At 38.0% G+C, this 15,137-nt stretch overlaps 1 protein-coding gene across 1 annotated transcript in view; it reads left to right on the top strand.

Annotated features, from left to right (window-relative positions):
- Positions 1 to 30: 30 nt before the first annotated feature.
- The window catches only part of Nup133 (nuclear pore complex protein Nup133), a 24,816-nt gene continuing 9,709 nt past the window's right edge, over positions 31 to 15,137 (top strand). The window contains exons 1-7 of the mRNA XM_019044059.2: positions 31 to 283; positions 1,133 to 1,242; positions 2,454 to 2,647; positions 10,621 to 10,719; positions 11,732 to 11,947; positions 12,654 to 12,833; positions 13,879 to 13,996. Coding sequence (XP_018899604.2) covers positions 177 to 283; positions 1,133 to 1,242; positions 2,454 to 2,647; positions 10,621 to 10,719; positions 11,732 to 11,947; positions 12,654 to 12,833; positions 13,879 to 13,996 — 1,024 coding nt within the window. The 5' untranslated portion in view covers positions 31 to 176. The remainder of the gene's footprint in view (positions 284 to 1,132; positions 1,243 to 2,453; positions 2,648 to 10,620; positions 10,720 to 11,731; positions 11,948 to 12,653; positions 12,834 to 13,878; positions 13,997 to 15,137) is intronic.

Below are 15,137 nucleotides of genomic sequence, written 5' to 3'. Positions count from 1 at the left end.
TTGGAGGTTAGTTTTTTAAATGCAATTACCGGTCTCATTTCCTTATTTTTATCATGCTTTTTTTCACTTGACTTGTGTTTTAAAATATCCAAGTTTAGTCGTTAAGTTCAAGAAAATAGTCAACTTCATACTTACAGTTCCTGCATCCGTAAACTTCACTCAGCACCTTCCAAAGAATGGATTCGCCTTTCAGCCCAAAGTTTGTCGCCTCACCACCATGCCGATTTCTCAATCGCAGTAAAAACAATTCCTCTCTTTTTCAGCGGTCCAAGAAAGCTTCAACGTAAGTTAGCTTGTCAGTTTCGTATGTGTCATTGTTTCAGTGGTCAAGCCCTAGCCTTGTATCAACTTTGTCCTTCCCCATTATGTGGACATCACATTGAGAAGAGGAAGTTTTTACCTGTCATTTCTAACTTTAATTATGACAGGACAGTTGCTTTAATCATCGTTTTAAAATAGGATCATATCAGAGATTTTTTCTCTTGATAAACGCATGATAATGCAAACCAGCAACAATGTAAATATGGCAGAATTTTGAACAGGGGCTTTTTTCGATACGAACCTCAGAGGACCGTAATGGAACACGCTGCAATGCTTCCTTTTTTTATCCTGATCTACTGGCGTGGTCCAGTCTGTTCCTTGTATTCAATTGGAATGCTAGGATCCTTCTCATGAGGTGGGTTGCAAGCGGTTAGGTGCAATCTTAACCTCAGCCAAACCACATGGAAACGCGAAGACCCTGATCATTGCGTTCCATGGATAAAAGAAGGCCTGTAGTTTATCTAACTCTAATGTTGATTTGTCTGCCATATCAAAAATTTAAGCTCTTGCTCTACTTTTTTTATTTTTTTTCTTACAGGATAACTCAATTAGTAGTTTTCCTTAAAATTTTCTAGGAATTTTTTTTCTTGTTTAAAAACGTTCACTTAAAATTTCATGAAGATACTTGTTATTGGCAGTCATCTTCAAGAATATACTTAAGTACGACATGATCAGAGATTTTTCATCACTGCAATGGAGAAAAGCATCCAGACCTAGCCACTGATAATAAACTTGTAGCATTTTAACATTCTTCTAATAACTTTACATACCTGATACTCTAACTGAAACTCACCGTTGTTTTTTCCTCTAGGCGCAGTGCCTCTCACATCGATCAAATATACCGATCAGCTAACCATGTCGTAGAACAATTTACAGGACACATACCTGTCCTGATTTTAGAAGCCCTAATTTCTTCAGAACGTAAGTTAAGATGTTTTAATTTCTATTTTATGTACCAATGCCTGTTTTATTCTGGACTGCGAACTGTTCTTAGTACTGCCTTACCAGGGTTAAATGGAATTGTCGCCGTAATTGCTCATTAGATGGCAGTCACTTAGCTTGCTGCTGCAGGCTTTGGATTGTTTCCCCAAAGCTTGGCGAAGTTTTCATGAACTATTTAAGCTTAGAAGTAGAAATTTATGAGGCTGATGATGGAAAACATGTGTTCTGTTGCCTTTCTGATTAATTATAATCTGTGTTGTGCTAAACAGCAGCTCTAAGAGAAAAAATTGTATTCAAATGAGCATCTTCCCTCTAGGAATGCAGGAAGCACTTGGCCTTCCCATTTTAAATACCCATTTTTTCATCAGGAATTTCATAAAGATTACCTACTTTTTCATGATTTTGTACGTAAAGATTGCGGAGGTTTTGCAGAAAACACGCAATTTTTACAACAATTTGACAAAAACTTAAGATTTTTACTGCATTTTTGAAAAGAAAATGCGATTTTGCTGGCCTTCTCCCTCTGAAACCCCATTATTTGGGCCTTCTTTATTCCTATTTCGTACGCAATCGATTGCAACCCGCTCGGTTGTGAAGTTTTTGCACCCCTCCTTCTCTCTATGGTGAGGATTTCAGTTGTATACTGCATTTCCATGTACAATGGCAAAATCACCATCTTTCTGTTTAAACTCTTCACTAATTTATTTGTGACATACTTTTCAAAATGGATCCCAAAATGGTGGAAAAAAACTCCCTTTAAATTTTGCCCATAGGTTTTACTAATTGCAAAAAGCGTTTTATTTTATCATTTATTCATTTATTTTTTTTAAAACAAATTGTATTTAAAAATATCGTAACTACAACAATAACTGTATGCCTTGTATCTATCTACATGAATTAAATTTACAAAGGTATTAAGAAACAATAATGTTAGAAAATACAGATTATCTAGATAAACAGGAATTTTGGAATTCTCTGGATTGTATTCTTAGAATTCAGGTGTAACAGACAAGTTTAATTACGATGTTTTGTCATGCCTCTTTCTGCACTCCTTTCACACTATCATTTGTACATTTCAGAAGCATTTGAAAGAACTCTGATTGTCTTGATGAGTAATATGCAATCATGCAAAACCCTCCTGATCCATGAAATTTGTTTGATTTAAGTTAATTTCCAAAAATGTTTTTTAGGTTCCACTTTGCCAAGTGTGAATATTTCCTCAAATGAAGGCTGGGCATGGTTTGTCGTCGGACGAAGATTATTTGTGTGGCAGACAATCGGCTCCTTTGCTAAATCTCTCCAATGTTGGGAGCTCACGTTGCCACCCAGCGATCTAGCCCATGGAGCAGCTCTTGTCTCTGTTTTCATGAAAAAAGGAAATTCAGTAAGTTTGACGGCCTACGCTTTACTTAAGCTCCCTGCAGTCATGTTCAACAAAACCAAACCTTTACTCTAGACCTCAAGTTAATTTATCCTCAAGTCACTTTTCCAGACTATGATAACCAGAAAAATTGTATGTAAAAAAAATGGATCATCATGCTCGAATCGTTCTCTGCCTCTTTTAACACAACAATTCTGCCGCAAAAAATTCATTCATTTGAGCATCAGAAATAACCATAAAGAATCTTTTTCACTCTATTTTTTTTTACCAAGTTTCAAAAAGCCTATTGGCTTCTATCATGCTCATTACCCGAGATGACCATTGCCTGAGACCATCAAACTCAGGTCACCTGGCCGGGAATTGAACCCGGGACCTCTTGAAGGTTTTCTTGAAGTTTCAAATGTAGAGCATACCTGTTGAAGTCACTGGTCACTGAATGCCTTAGAATCAAGGGAAATCGGAAAAACACTCACAGAGTCAATGATCACTTCAGAGGCGCAGAATCTACCAAGCTTCCATAATTTCACATGCCCACACGCCGGCTTTCCACAAAATTTCAAACCCGTTTCATAAAAGATGACATTTTTCCTCTGTTTTGCGTTGACTGTCGACTTTGGACCTTTTCAAATTTTCCCTCCTTCCGCATTTTTGGGGGCTTTTTCACATTTACACACGCCCAGGTGGGTGTGTGATCGGGCATTTTATGCACCCCTGGATCACTTTTTAGTCGTGCGGCGAAGCCGTATAGACTCTAGGTTTCGCCGGAGGCTAAAAAGTGTCCACACTTTTAGGCTAAGTCCAAGAGGAGAATTTTCGAGGAACCAAGTAACATATGAGGTATTGATATCGGTGCATTTTGGCCCAATGGAGATGTTACATGTGCGAGGAATTTGCAATTTAACTGTTGATTCTTGTATAAAAGTTCGCGAGGAACACAATGGTGCCACTGGTTTTCTCTGAAATCATCTCCCAAGCTCAAAAAAAGCTCTCAAGTTGAGGCCAAAATGGAGGGGATATCCCACCTTACCCTGAGAGTCCACGTCTACATGAAGACAAACTCTCCATGCAAAGATAGGGAGCAAATACATTAGCAGGGTTGCCGTGTTTTCAGTTTTGGAGTCCCCAGATAAATTGGTAGCCCTGTCAATGTATTAGCTCCCTATCTTTGCATGGAGAGTTGGTCTTGATCTAGACTTTGACTCTCAGGGTAGGGTGGGATATTCCCTTCATTTTGGCCTCAACTTGAGTGCTTTTTTTTTAGCTTGGGAGATGATTTCAGAGAAAACCAGTGGCACCATCGTGTTTCTCGTGACCTTTTACCCAAGATTCAACAGTCAAATCGCAAATTCCTCACACATGCAACATCTCCATTATGCCAAATGGAATTTCTGATCATTTAGCCATGGTTTGGTAGCGTTTAGCAATCAACTGTGACCATAATGTAAAGAACCCACACAGGTGCCTTTCGGCGGAATGTCGCCCTATGGCATTCTTTATCATCAAGTCACTGTTGAACATTTACTGTTAAGTAGCGTTTAGCAACCAAGTATAGACAAAATTTCCAGAACTCATACCTCAGATGTTCAAAGAGTGTTAACATGTGTCGCCAAATGGAATTTCTGATCATTTAGCCATGGTTTGGTAGCGTTTAGCAATCAACTGTGACCATAATGTAAAGAACCCACACGGGTACCTTTCGGTGGAATGTCGCCCTATGGCATTCTTTATCATCAAGTCACTGTTGAACATTTACTGTTAAGTAGCGTTTAGCAACCAAGTATAGCCAAAATTTCCAGAACTCATACCTCAGATGTTCAAAGAGTGTTAACATGTGTCGCCAAATGGAATTTCTGATCATTTAGCCATGGTTTGGTAGCGTTTAGCAATCAACTGTGACCATAATGTAAAGAACCCACACAGGTGCCTTTCGGCGGAATGTCGCCCTATGGCATTCTTTATCATCAAGTCACTGTTGAACATTTACTGTTAAGTAGCGTTTAGCAACCAAGTATAGCCAAAATTTCCAGAACTCATACCTCAGATGTTCAAAGAGTGTTAACATGTGTCGCCAAATGGAATTTCTGATCATTTAGCCATGGTTTGGTAGCGTTTAGCAATCAACTGTGACCATAATGTAAAGAACCCACACGGGTACCTTTCGGTGGAATGTCGCCCTATGGCATTCTTTATCATCAAGTCACTGTTGAACATTTACTGTTAAGTAGCGTTTAGCAACCAAGTATAGCCAAAATTTCCAGAACTCATACCTCAGATGTTCAAAGAGTGTTAACATGTGTCGCCAAATGGAATTTCTGATCATTTAGCCATGGTTTGGTAGCGTTTAGCAATCAACTGTGACCATAATGTAAAGAACCCACACGGGTACCTTTCGGTGGAATGTCGCCCTATGGCATTCTTTATCATCAAGTCACTGTTGAACATTTACTGTTAAGTAGCGTTTAGCAACCAAGTATAGCCAAAATTTCCAGAACTCATACCTCAGATGTTCAAAGAGTGTTAACATGTGTCGCCAAATGGAATTTCTGATCATTTAGCCATGGTTTGGTAGCGTTTAGCAATCAACTGTGACCATAATGTAAAGAACCCACACGGGTACCTTTCGGTGGAATGTCGCCCTATGGCATTCTTTATCATCGAGTCACAGTTTAATAGCGTAAATAAGCAACCAACGGTGGCCAAAATGTCAAGACTCCAAACTGGTGCTTTTTGGCTGAATTTCGCCCAATAGGATCTTTGATGATATATCAGTAATGGTTGATGTTTATGTTGATTAATTATTACTGTCTGAAAGTGAATCCTGTGGGAGAATATTATAGGGTTGGTTCAAACAAGTTTTAGAATTTTTTTCCTTAGCGCTAATGGACCCTAAGGGACAACTTCAATTCATCGAACTAAAAGTTTTCAATGTTCATAACCATTTTTTAACTGTCAGAACTCTCTAGACCACATTTTATTCATGATGAATTTAAAGAATATCGCTGTCAAAAGTTGAGTTCTCCTTCAATTTAGCATTTTTTGTCATTACCTTAAAGACCATACGGAAAGTGCTAAATCTACGGAAAACTCAACTTTTCACAGCAATATTCTTCAAATTTATCATGAATATAATGTGGTCTAGTGAGTTCTGACATTTAAAAATGGGTATGAACATTTAAGGCTTTATTTTCCTTGAATTTAAGTGGTTTTTCAGGGTCTACGGTAAGAAAAAAAAGTCTAAAACACGTTAAAAGTTACTTGAACCTACCCTATAATGTTGAGCTATGACTTCAACTTTCATGAACCCTTACTTGTGCCTTTCAGCTTGATTTTGCTAAATGGAATTATTTATGATTGAAGTCGTGGTTGAGTTTACTATGCTGATAAAATATCATTGGAAACTTTAGGTTTCACTATCATAGTCCTCTAAAAATAACCATCAGCATTACTGCACCAACCAAAATCTAGCCCAAAAAAAAAAATAATTCGGCTGAAAAAGTGGGAGAAGTTGGGATGTGCAGTCTCAAAATAAAAATACCTAGCTGTGATTGGACATAGCTTTGCTTTCATTGAGACTTTCAAATTTTATGAATAAAAAACAGTAAGCGTTTAGCAAAAACAGTTAGTTTTGTCCTTACCCGTAGACCATACAAAAAGAGCTAAATTGAAGGAGAACTTAGCTTTTGACAGCGATGCTCTTCAAATTTTTCATATACCTATACAATGTGTTCTAGTGAGTTTGGATGGTAAAAAATGGTCAGGAACATTTAAAGCTTTATTTTCCATGAATGTAAGTTGTCGTTCAGGATAGATTCTGACGACTAGATCCTTACTAGAGTAAGGAAAGAAAGTCTAAAATTGTTAAAAGTCACAGAAAAACGCGAAAAAAGAAAAAATTCGGAAAAGGAAGTCAAATTTACATAATAATTAAATTAACATAAAAATTTCGTAAAAAGTATTGGAAATTACGAACAAATGTATTGACGTAAAAACTTTATTAAAAAGAAAGTTAATTTTAATTAAGAAAAATAATCTTGGTAAATCAATTTCTCACGTAAATTTGACTCAAAATTCATTTAAAAAACAGGGCTGGATTTACCTACTTGCCGCCCATGGGCCGGATTTACCTACTTGCTGCCTATCGGCCACCTGTATTTTGCCGCCCCCTTCTCATTCGTTTCGAAACATCAATAAAAAACAACTTAATCGGCCCGAAACAGTAACAGAGAAACAACTTAAAACGGGACTAAGGCCGCAAATAATAAAAAAGAAACACATAAAATATAATAAGAAACCCGGGACGTTTCGCAGGGATCACACCCGCATTTTCAACCGGCAAAACAAGAAAAATTAAAAGAAAGGACACTATGCCCCTCACTACTAGCAAAAGTTCGCACGGAACTTTGCGCGAAAGTTAAGTTCCGTAAACCTATCTATGTGTGAACAAGGCCTTCCATTTGTAAGAAATGAAGGTAAAAATTATGCAAGAACAAACATAAGTGTGGTTTAATAATTTTAACTTCCGCCGGCGCGCCGCGCTGACCGCACTGTGTTTGGCACAATGCGTGAAGTATTCGTACAGTCTTGTAGGCGTTATGCGTTTCACGCCGACCGCCGCACAGTGGATTGAGTCAATTAGAGGGGTTGGACATGAAATTTTTGACAAAAACTGCAAATGTTGATGTTTATTTCGTCACATTTTAAAGTTCAAGGGGTGATACTGGAAGAAAATATCACGAGAAAACCAGTGGAACAGCTTGCAGAACATTAGGTTCTTGCAATTCTTGCATAAACGGAGTTATGAGCGTTTTAAGTTCCCAAATTTTTTCCGACCTCTCTCATTGACTCGATTCACCGTGCGCCGCGCTGAGGGCTTCTCCTTTTCATCTCAAGTCCTCATCATCACTGCTGCACCGCTCCATGCCAAATTGCGTGTTTAGTTTCTCTCTTAACTCGACTGATTAAAGGTGCTGTCTCTTGTGTCACCAAAAGACGCTTTCTCGTTTGTAATTTTTTTTTTCGGAATCCGATTTTTTTTAAACCTACATTTTAAAAAAATGCAAAATTTGCCACCCCCTGCGTTAAGAAATGAGAGATGCCTTACTCCATTACCCAATGCATCTGACGAGTTTTTCAATTCAAAAAGGAACGTATGACACTCCACAAATAAATCACGTTTGAAGCGCAAACCGGATAAAACACGATTTGTCAAAAGTATTCATTAAGTGTTGCACTTTCCACAGAAGCATGTTGCACTAAAATGTCACTGTAACGACTTCCGGATATGGTTGCGACCAACTTAAGGCTCAAAATTTTGATTTGTTCGCTCCCTAAAAAAAATGGTCCATCTCTGTAACTCTGCTCACCAAAACTGACAAAAATCCCAGGGTCACACGCTATCCGTGGTCCTGGAGAGAGGGAGCACATTTTTCAGGGTTGAAATCCTTCCTCTTATTTAATTGTTTTTTAAATAAACCTATGCTAGGACACTATCCCTGAATAACAAACAGACCAATTTGGCTGCAATGCTCCGAGCCCTGCACGTGTGAACTTGAGTCATTCGTTTTTACGACTTTTCCGAGGGTCGGTGGCCGCTAGCCTAGCCCCGCCGCCCCCCGCCGCGGGCCGCTGTGAGGCCCGCTAGAATGAGGATCAATTTGGGTTCGGGCTTCGGGTGCGATTATTCTATCGTCTAGCGACTGGCCACTACGCGGCCCAACCCCTCGAAGACGCTCCGCGCCACCAGACTATCGATATTTTAGACCAAAATATTGTATCGATATTTCAACGTTTCTATATCGTCCGTATCGATACATTTATCTCCAGAAATATCGAATCGATTTTTCTTTCTTTCTTCTGCTGAGTTGTGTATTTTACACCTCGGAAAATCGGAAATTATGGTCAATTTTTCATAGTTCGAATTTCGGATTTCGCTGGCCAGGTTGTACAGACCTACGTCACAGGGTAAACAAACCTCAAGATGCAAATACCTCCTTTTTTTTCTCTATGTAGGTATAGGACTTTTCGCGTGGCTGCTCGACGGTTTGTTAATCTGTGGAGGTTAAGCTACATTCACGCGTCGCAAGCAACCTGGCGCGTCTGCTTCTTGCTACTGCGAGCGCGCCTTCATTTCCTCCCGCACGCAACAAGGACAGCCGCGATGATAAAGAATTCCATTCGGCGAAATCGAGCCGAGAGCAGGCACCACGAGTATACAGGGTGTTCGAAAAGTCCCCTCCCCCCCTCTAACTTTTGACCTAATTGAGGTAGAGATTTGAAACTTGGAGGGTGTTCCTAGATCAAAGGGAGCTACTTTTTGACCCCCCCCCCAAAATTTTGGGGGGCCCCATTTTGGGGGGTTACGGACCCTAACTTTTAATTTTCAAATGGGAAGACCCCCTTTGTGATACCTCGTTCGAAAGAGCATAAAAAAAGAAAATTTTTCGCGCAAACCGGAAGACATTATCTCAAACCGTTTCAAAATGGCGGCCGGTCAAAGTTCCGAATGGCCGAAAATTGGCACCTCTGCTATTTGCACATGGATTTGCTTGAAACTCGGTATCTGGGGGTATTTTGGCACGAGAAAAACGAATTTAACGTTAGATTTCCAAAAAAACCCTAATTTTTCAAAATGGCGACCGGTTTAGGCTCAAAAAGGCCGACAATTTGACAAACTCGATTTTTTTGCCAATGGATTCACCTGAAATTCGGTATCTGGGGGTATTTTGACCCGAGATTAACGAATTCAACGTTAGATTTTTAAAAAAAACCCTAATTTTTCAAAATGGCCGCCGATTAAAGTTCAAAATGGTCAACAATTGGCAACCTCGACTTTTTGCCAATAGATTCGCCTGAAACTCGGTGCACGCAACAAGGACAACCGCGATGATAAAGAATTCCATTCGGCGAAATCGAGCCGAGAGCAGGCACCACGAGTATACAGGGTGTTCGAAAAGTCCCCTCCCCCCCCTCCTCTAACTTTTGACCTAATTGAGGTAGAGATTTGAAACTTGGAGGGTGTTCCTAGATCAAAGGGAGCTACTTTTTGACCCCCCCAAAATGGGGCTCCCCCAAAATTTTGGGGGGGTCAAAAAGTAGCTCCCTTTGATCTAGGAACACCCTCCAAGTTTCAAATCTCTACCTCAATTAGGTCAAAAGTTAGAGGGGGGGGAGGGGACTTTTCGAACACCCTGTATACATATGGGTTATTTTAGTGATGGGTGGGATTTTATTTAAAATTCCTATGAATCCTAGGTTTAGTATTTACTGTAGTAAACAATTATCAATTATTCCATCACTTCTTCGGATTATTTATTTTTAATCAATCTATATTCATGTGAAGTGTAGCTCATCTGCATTTTTCTTTCCCTGGAACCTAAATGTATATTATGAATTTGAATCCATCAGAAACTAAGTCAGTCAAAATCAAATTTAACTACATACGAAGTGAAAACGATTTGTATTTCGCAAATCAAAGTGATTGTTAAAGCAACCAAACTGTGTCAGAAATGTTCCCAAATTACTGGGTAAGGCTTTTATCAGCTCATCATCTGATCCAATAATTTTAATTGTGGCATTTCATTCGGCATGTCGCCGCACGACTTCTATGATACTCAAAGTCTCACATATATAATTTGAAAGGGGGGGTCTGGGGGGGCGGCGCCCCCTCAGCAGGTAGCTTTTGCTACTTTTTAAATATTGTTTCACAATTTGAGAGTGTTCCGCAAGGGGGCTAATGGTTAACTTCTGTCTGGGGACTCATGACATGTTTTGGAGTGTTTAAAACTTGAAGGGAGTTTGTGCTAATATGTCTGAGGTTTGCTCCTTTTTGAGCCAGATTTTCCAAAGTAAAACACAATTGTGTCCAAGTGTGTCCTTTTGTACTTCTAAAACGCTCACTCCTCTGAATATCTGTTTAGATTTTTAGTCATTGAAGTATCAAGAGTGAATGTTCAAATTGTTGTACTTTCCTTTACCAGATGCCGTCCTGCCTTGCTGTATCTCCAGAGGGGACATGTCGCTTTTGGCCAAGCATTGTGAATGATAGTATATCTGTTGAGGCTAACGCAGACTTACAGGTAAGGTTTTTCCAGTTTTTAAAAATCTAAAGATTTTGGTCAATTAATCATCAACGAAAAAATAACTTAAATCTGTTACGTTTGTCTGTGGAAGTTAGAGTTTAAAATTGTTTCCTTACAAAAGATTCTATTAAATAATGTATTCTCTCCTTCCCCCGTTTGAAAAACACTCTTGTCTCAATTACACATGTTGTGATCCACCTTTTTTTTCTGCCACATGATCCCAAGAGAAATAATTCCAAGGTTCAATGAATAGTTTTACTTAAAAATTGCTCTACAAGTGAATCTTCAAAGGAAGTAAAAAGTTATCTAGATGTGAAAAAAATGTGGTTAAATTCCAGTTTCTCTTCTATTTTACTCCAGTCCATTTTAAAAACCCAAAATTAAATCATTCGGTACTCAAACGCGAAAATTCACTGTTCAATTTGATTGGTCAAGTGTGTTACATATTTCGTTGTTACTATCATTCGCCCTAATTATTTGTGTTATTTTTGTTCCTTAAATTTACAGATTTCAAAAAAAAAAATTTTGGGAAAGGCCAGCTGAAATTTTCTTTTGAATGCAATATGTCTTTTTTTGGGGGCAAAAATTATAACGGAAATCAGTGGGTGCACCCAGTCATCAATTACATTCACTCTAAGCTTACTTACTTTTTAAAAATTTAAGGAAAATTTTTTCAGAGTTGACCGCCCCATCTTCAGCTTTATTATGACTGCAGGCTGATTATTGAAAGGTTAAAGCAGCCCGATAAGACATTTAAATGCGATATATTGCATGGTTAATATAGGCCTATGTCTTGTCTTGTCATGCCGACATAGTTTCATGAATCGGGCTGCTCGTCCCTCTTGTCCTGGTCTCTTTAGTACCATGAAATCAGTATTTTAGTAAAATTTCCTCAACTCAGTGTTCGTCTACTTTTGGTGCAGGTTTATCTGAATAACTATTTTTTAAGTGACAAATTTAATACTAAATCACTGTTTAAACATCTAAAATAGTCTTGCTTAATTTACAGGGTCAAGAGTGTGATAGTTTACACTATATTCCTCCGCTGGGTTTCATATTAGTGACCACTACAGCCACATTAGTCCACATTCAACCAAATGTAACAGCAGGACGACACTCATTGGCTTGTCAAGTGTTCCGCAGTTCATCTGGCTGGTTAAGTGGAATCGGACGCCGTGTTTCATCTCTCTTCTTGGGTTCCATGAGTTCTCAATCATTAGATGTGGTAAGTTTTTAAGAGGAGAAACTTCAAGCTTTTTTTTTCTCATGGTGCTAATAGTTGTATTCCACGGATCCATTTTTGAGGCTAAATTTTAACGAATGTCATGAAAAATGCGGTTTATTTTTTCAAATTTTTTGCAAATACGAACTTTTTGTTCAATTTTACTTACGCACCTATCAAAATATCCAGGAAAACACAAATCACACTCTAACGCATAAAATTACATTTTAGAAAGAGATAGCTACACAGAGGGGTCAAGTAAGAGCAAGAAAGATACGTAAATAACTGTTAAAAGGAATCCAAGATCATTCCGACATCACTCTTGATTGCCATTGATGGAGGTATCAGTGTTATACATCAAGGCTCATGATGCATGACTAAACTAGTCCGTAAATAAAGAATCATTATTATCTACTTTTCACATGGAATTTCCAAAATAATTACATGAGTGACCATGTATCAATTATAGTTGACATCAGAATCAGTCGATACAAATTTTCAAAAACTAAAATCAAAGCTAGTGAAACAAAGTTGAACACTTGGCAAAGGAGCAGAATTTTTTCCCAAAACCTCCTTTCTTCTTCAATGTTCAAAACTTGGAGACTAGCCCGTAAAAATTCAGCATACTCAGATAATCATTTCATTGTGAAAATATTTCTTACTTTTCCCGAATTACCTTGGAAGTAATGTATTTTATTTTGGTTTCCAGAAATTGGTGAAGCTTGTTACCAAGAAGAGTTCAAACTTATCGACTGATAAATGGCACATCTATGTTTTAACCAGTGTTTGTTTACAAAAATGGACCTTGTGCTCAGAGGAGCTTGAGAAGTTGAATTATGAGGTGGATATTATCCAGCCCATAAGAGAAGCCCTGTCTCGTACATCATGGGTGAGTTTTTTTATCTTTTCTTTACTCAATTAGGATTTGAGGAAAAATCGACCGTAAAATTAGGATTTGAGAAAAGTCGGCTGTCCGATTGGTTCGATCTGGTTTGATCTGGTTCATTAGCGTGTATTTACATTTTCATCGATTCAAACTTGTTTTTAATTTTTAGAACTTAATTTTAGAGCTCTGCTTTCACTTAAGCTTATGCAGAAATTTTAATTTTTCTTTGCAAAAAATCAGGATTTGGAAAAATTATGAAATCAGGATTCAGCAGTCAAAAATTAGGAAAAATCAGGATTTCCCAAAATGAAAAACAACTAGACACCCAGTTGAATTCACCAGAGAAATCTGCTTTAAAATCAATAATCCACAATCTTATGTAAATGTCATGGTTTTTGCCGGTCGTGTAAAAGCTAGAAAGTAAAGGAAAGTCAGGTAATTTATGATAAGTTGGAAAAGTCGAGAAATTTCATGAGCAGCATTTAGCAGAAGGCAGCGTTCGCAGTTTTGTTCGAAGGCTAGGGAAAGTCTAGAAATGTGAAAATTTTGGAGTCAAGGGAAACTCAAGAAATCAGCAAATAAAGACATATGGAAACCCTGAAGTACTTACGTATATGTTAAGGTTGATGTTGACAAACTAGTAATGTATCATCTGTTTTTACCGTATAACTAATGTACTTTAGGGCTACCAGGTGGTCAGCCGTAATGAGCAGAATTTGTAGGGCTGGTGGAATCAGGTGGTCCAACTCTGTAATTGCTAGATCATCTGTCTTGAGGTATCAAGTAACCTAGTACAAGTCTTATGAGATTGTTTTTGGCTTATTAGCTTAACTTTATTGATTAGGCTGAAGATGGGTGCTATTTAGCCCTGCAACATCCTGAATCTTGATGTTTCCAAATTTTGTCTCTAATACTATTTTTGTGCGGCCCATTTTATACTTATATATTGCTGATAGTAGGTGTCGATAGGTTTTTGAATTTTTCTGTTGATTGGGGAATGCCCTTTTTTCTAAGTGTATGTGTTTTTTGTTTCTTTTTCATGTAATAGGAGGTCTGTGCAGGAGATAACAAAATCATTTTGTATGACATGCAGCCCACTGACAAAGGAGTAATGATATTGGTCAATGGAGCTGTTTTGCAAACATCTCAACTTGGCTATGCTCTAAGTAAGTTTCAAAAAAAAAAAAAAAAAAAAAAAAAAAAAAAAAAAAAAAAAAAAACAAACCCGTATTTTTATAAGCGAATTTTGAAAACGCAGAAAATATCCGACAGGTATTTTAAGCTCATGGCAATGGACCACTAGACAAGGTACGAATTTCAGCAATCTGATACATGTGTCTTCACCAAAATTTCACGTAAAACTCGATGCGCACAACGAAAATTACCGAAATCAACTCCTTCCGAAGATATTTAATGATTCTTGGTGCGTGAATTGAAACCGCCCGCTCATGAAAACTCAATGCTCTACGTGATTCACATTGCGCCCTAAACATTATCATGAACGTCTCTACGATATAAAAATCTGGCAACCTCAATCTTGACACTTTGGCTCAGCTATAGCAAATTACTTATAGTTTGAAAAACACATGGTTGGAAATGAACATTGCTCAATTGAGAAGCTTGCTGAAACCGTTGTAGTGCGCGATTTGACTCATGTAGAGCTTTGAGTTTCTTGTGAGCGGGCAGTTCAAATTCCATGTGACCAATGTGAAATAAAAATGTTAATATCTCCGTTAGGAGATGGTTTTAGTAATTTTCGTTGCGCGAATCGTGTTCTACGTGAAATTCTGGTAAACAATCATGTATCAGAATGCTTAAATTCGTACCTTGTCTAGTGGTCCATTGTTTTAAACAATAACTTAATCAAAGTTTAGGTCTCTGATGAGCTATTTTGGCGATTCAGCACACTCATTCCTCAGTTAGCTCCCTGTTCTCCTTTTGTTCAAGATTTTTTCATGACTTATAGCAACATCAGAGGGAGAGACTTGAAGTTTTAGAGATTGTGAGCCCTTTTCTGATGGCAATTTGCCATTATGTTTCTCAAAGTATTATGCAGTACCAATTCATGTGGATTCTTTTTTATCAAGAAGATTAATGCATGACCCCTAGGGTGCGTCAAAAAAAATGAAAGTCTGAAATGTTCCGCTCCCCAGGCGGCAATCGATGACGTTTGGTAAAAAAACATGTTTGCCAAAATTTGGGCCAATTTCAATCATTTTAAATGGTGCCAAAGGTCAATTTTGTGATGAAATTATGATATTTTGGTTTAGACCTCGATTTCGTACAAAAAACTCGATTTTACGCTGA

This window comes from Bemisia tabaci, chromosome 9 (assembly GCF_918797505.1).
Source record: "Bemisia tabaci chromosome 9, PGI_BMITA_v3".
In the NCBI taxonomy this organism is placed as follows: Eukaryota; Metazoa; Arthropoda; class Insecta; order Hemiptera; family Aleyrodidae; genus Bemisia; species Bemisia tabaci.
The sequence above is the reverse complement of the archived record's forward strand: the minus strand, read 5'-3'. Positions and strand labels throughout refer to the sequence as shown.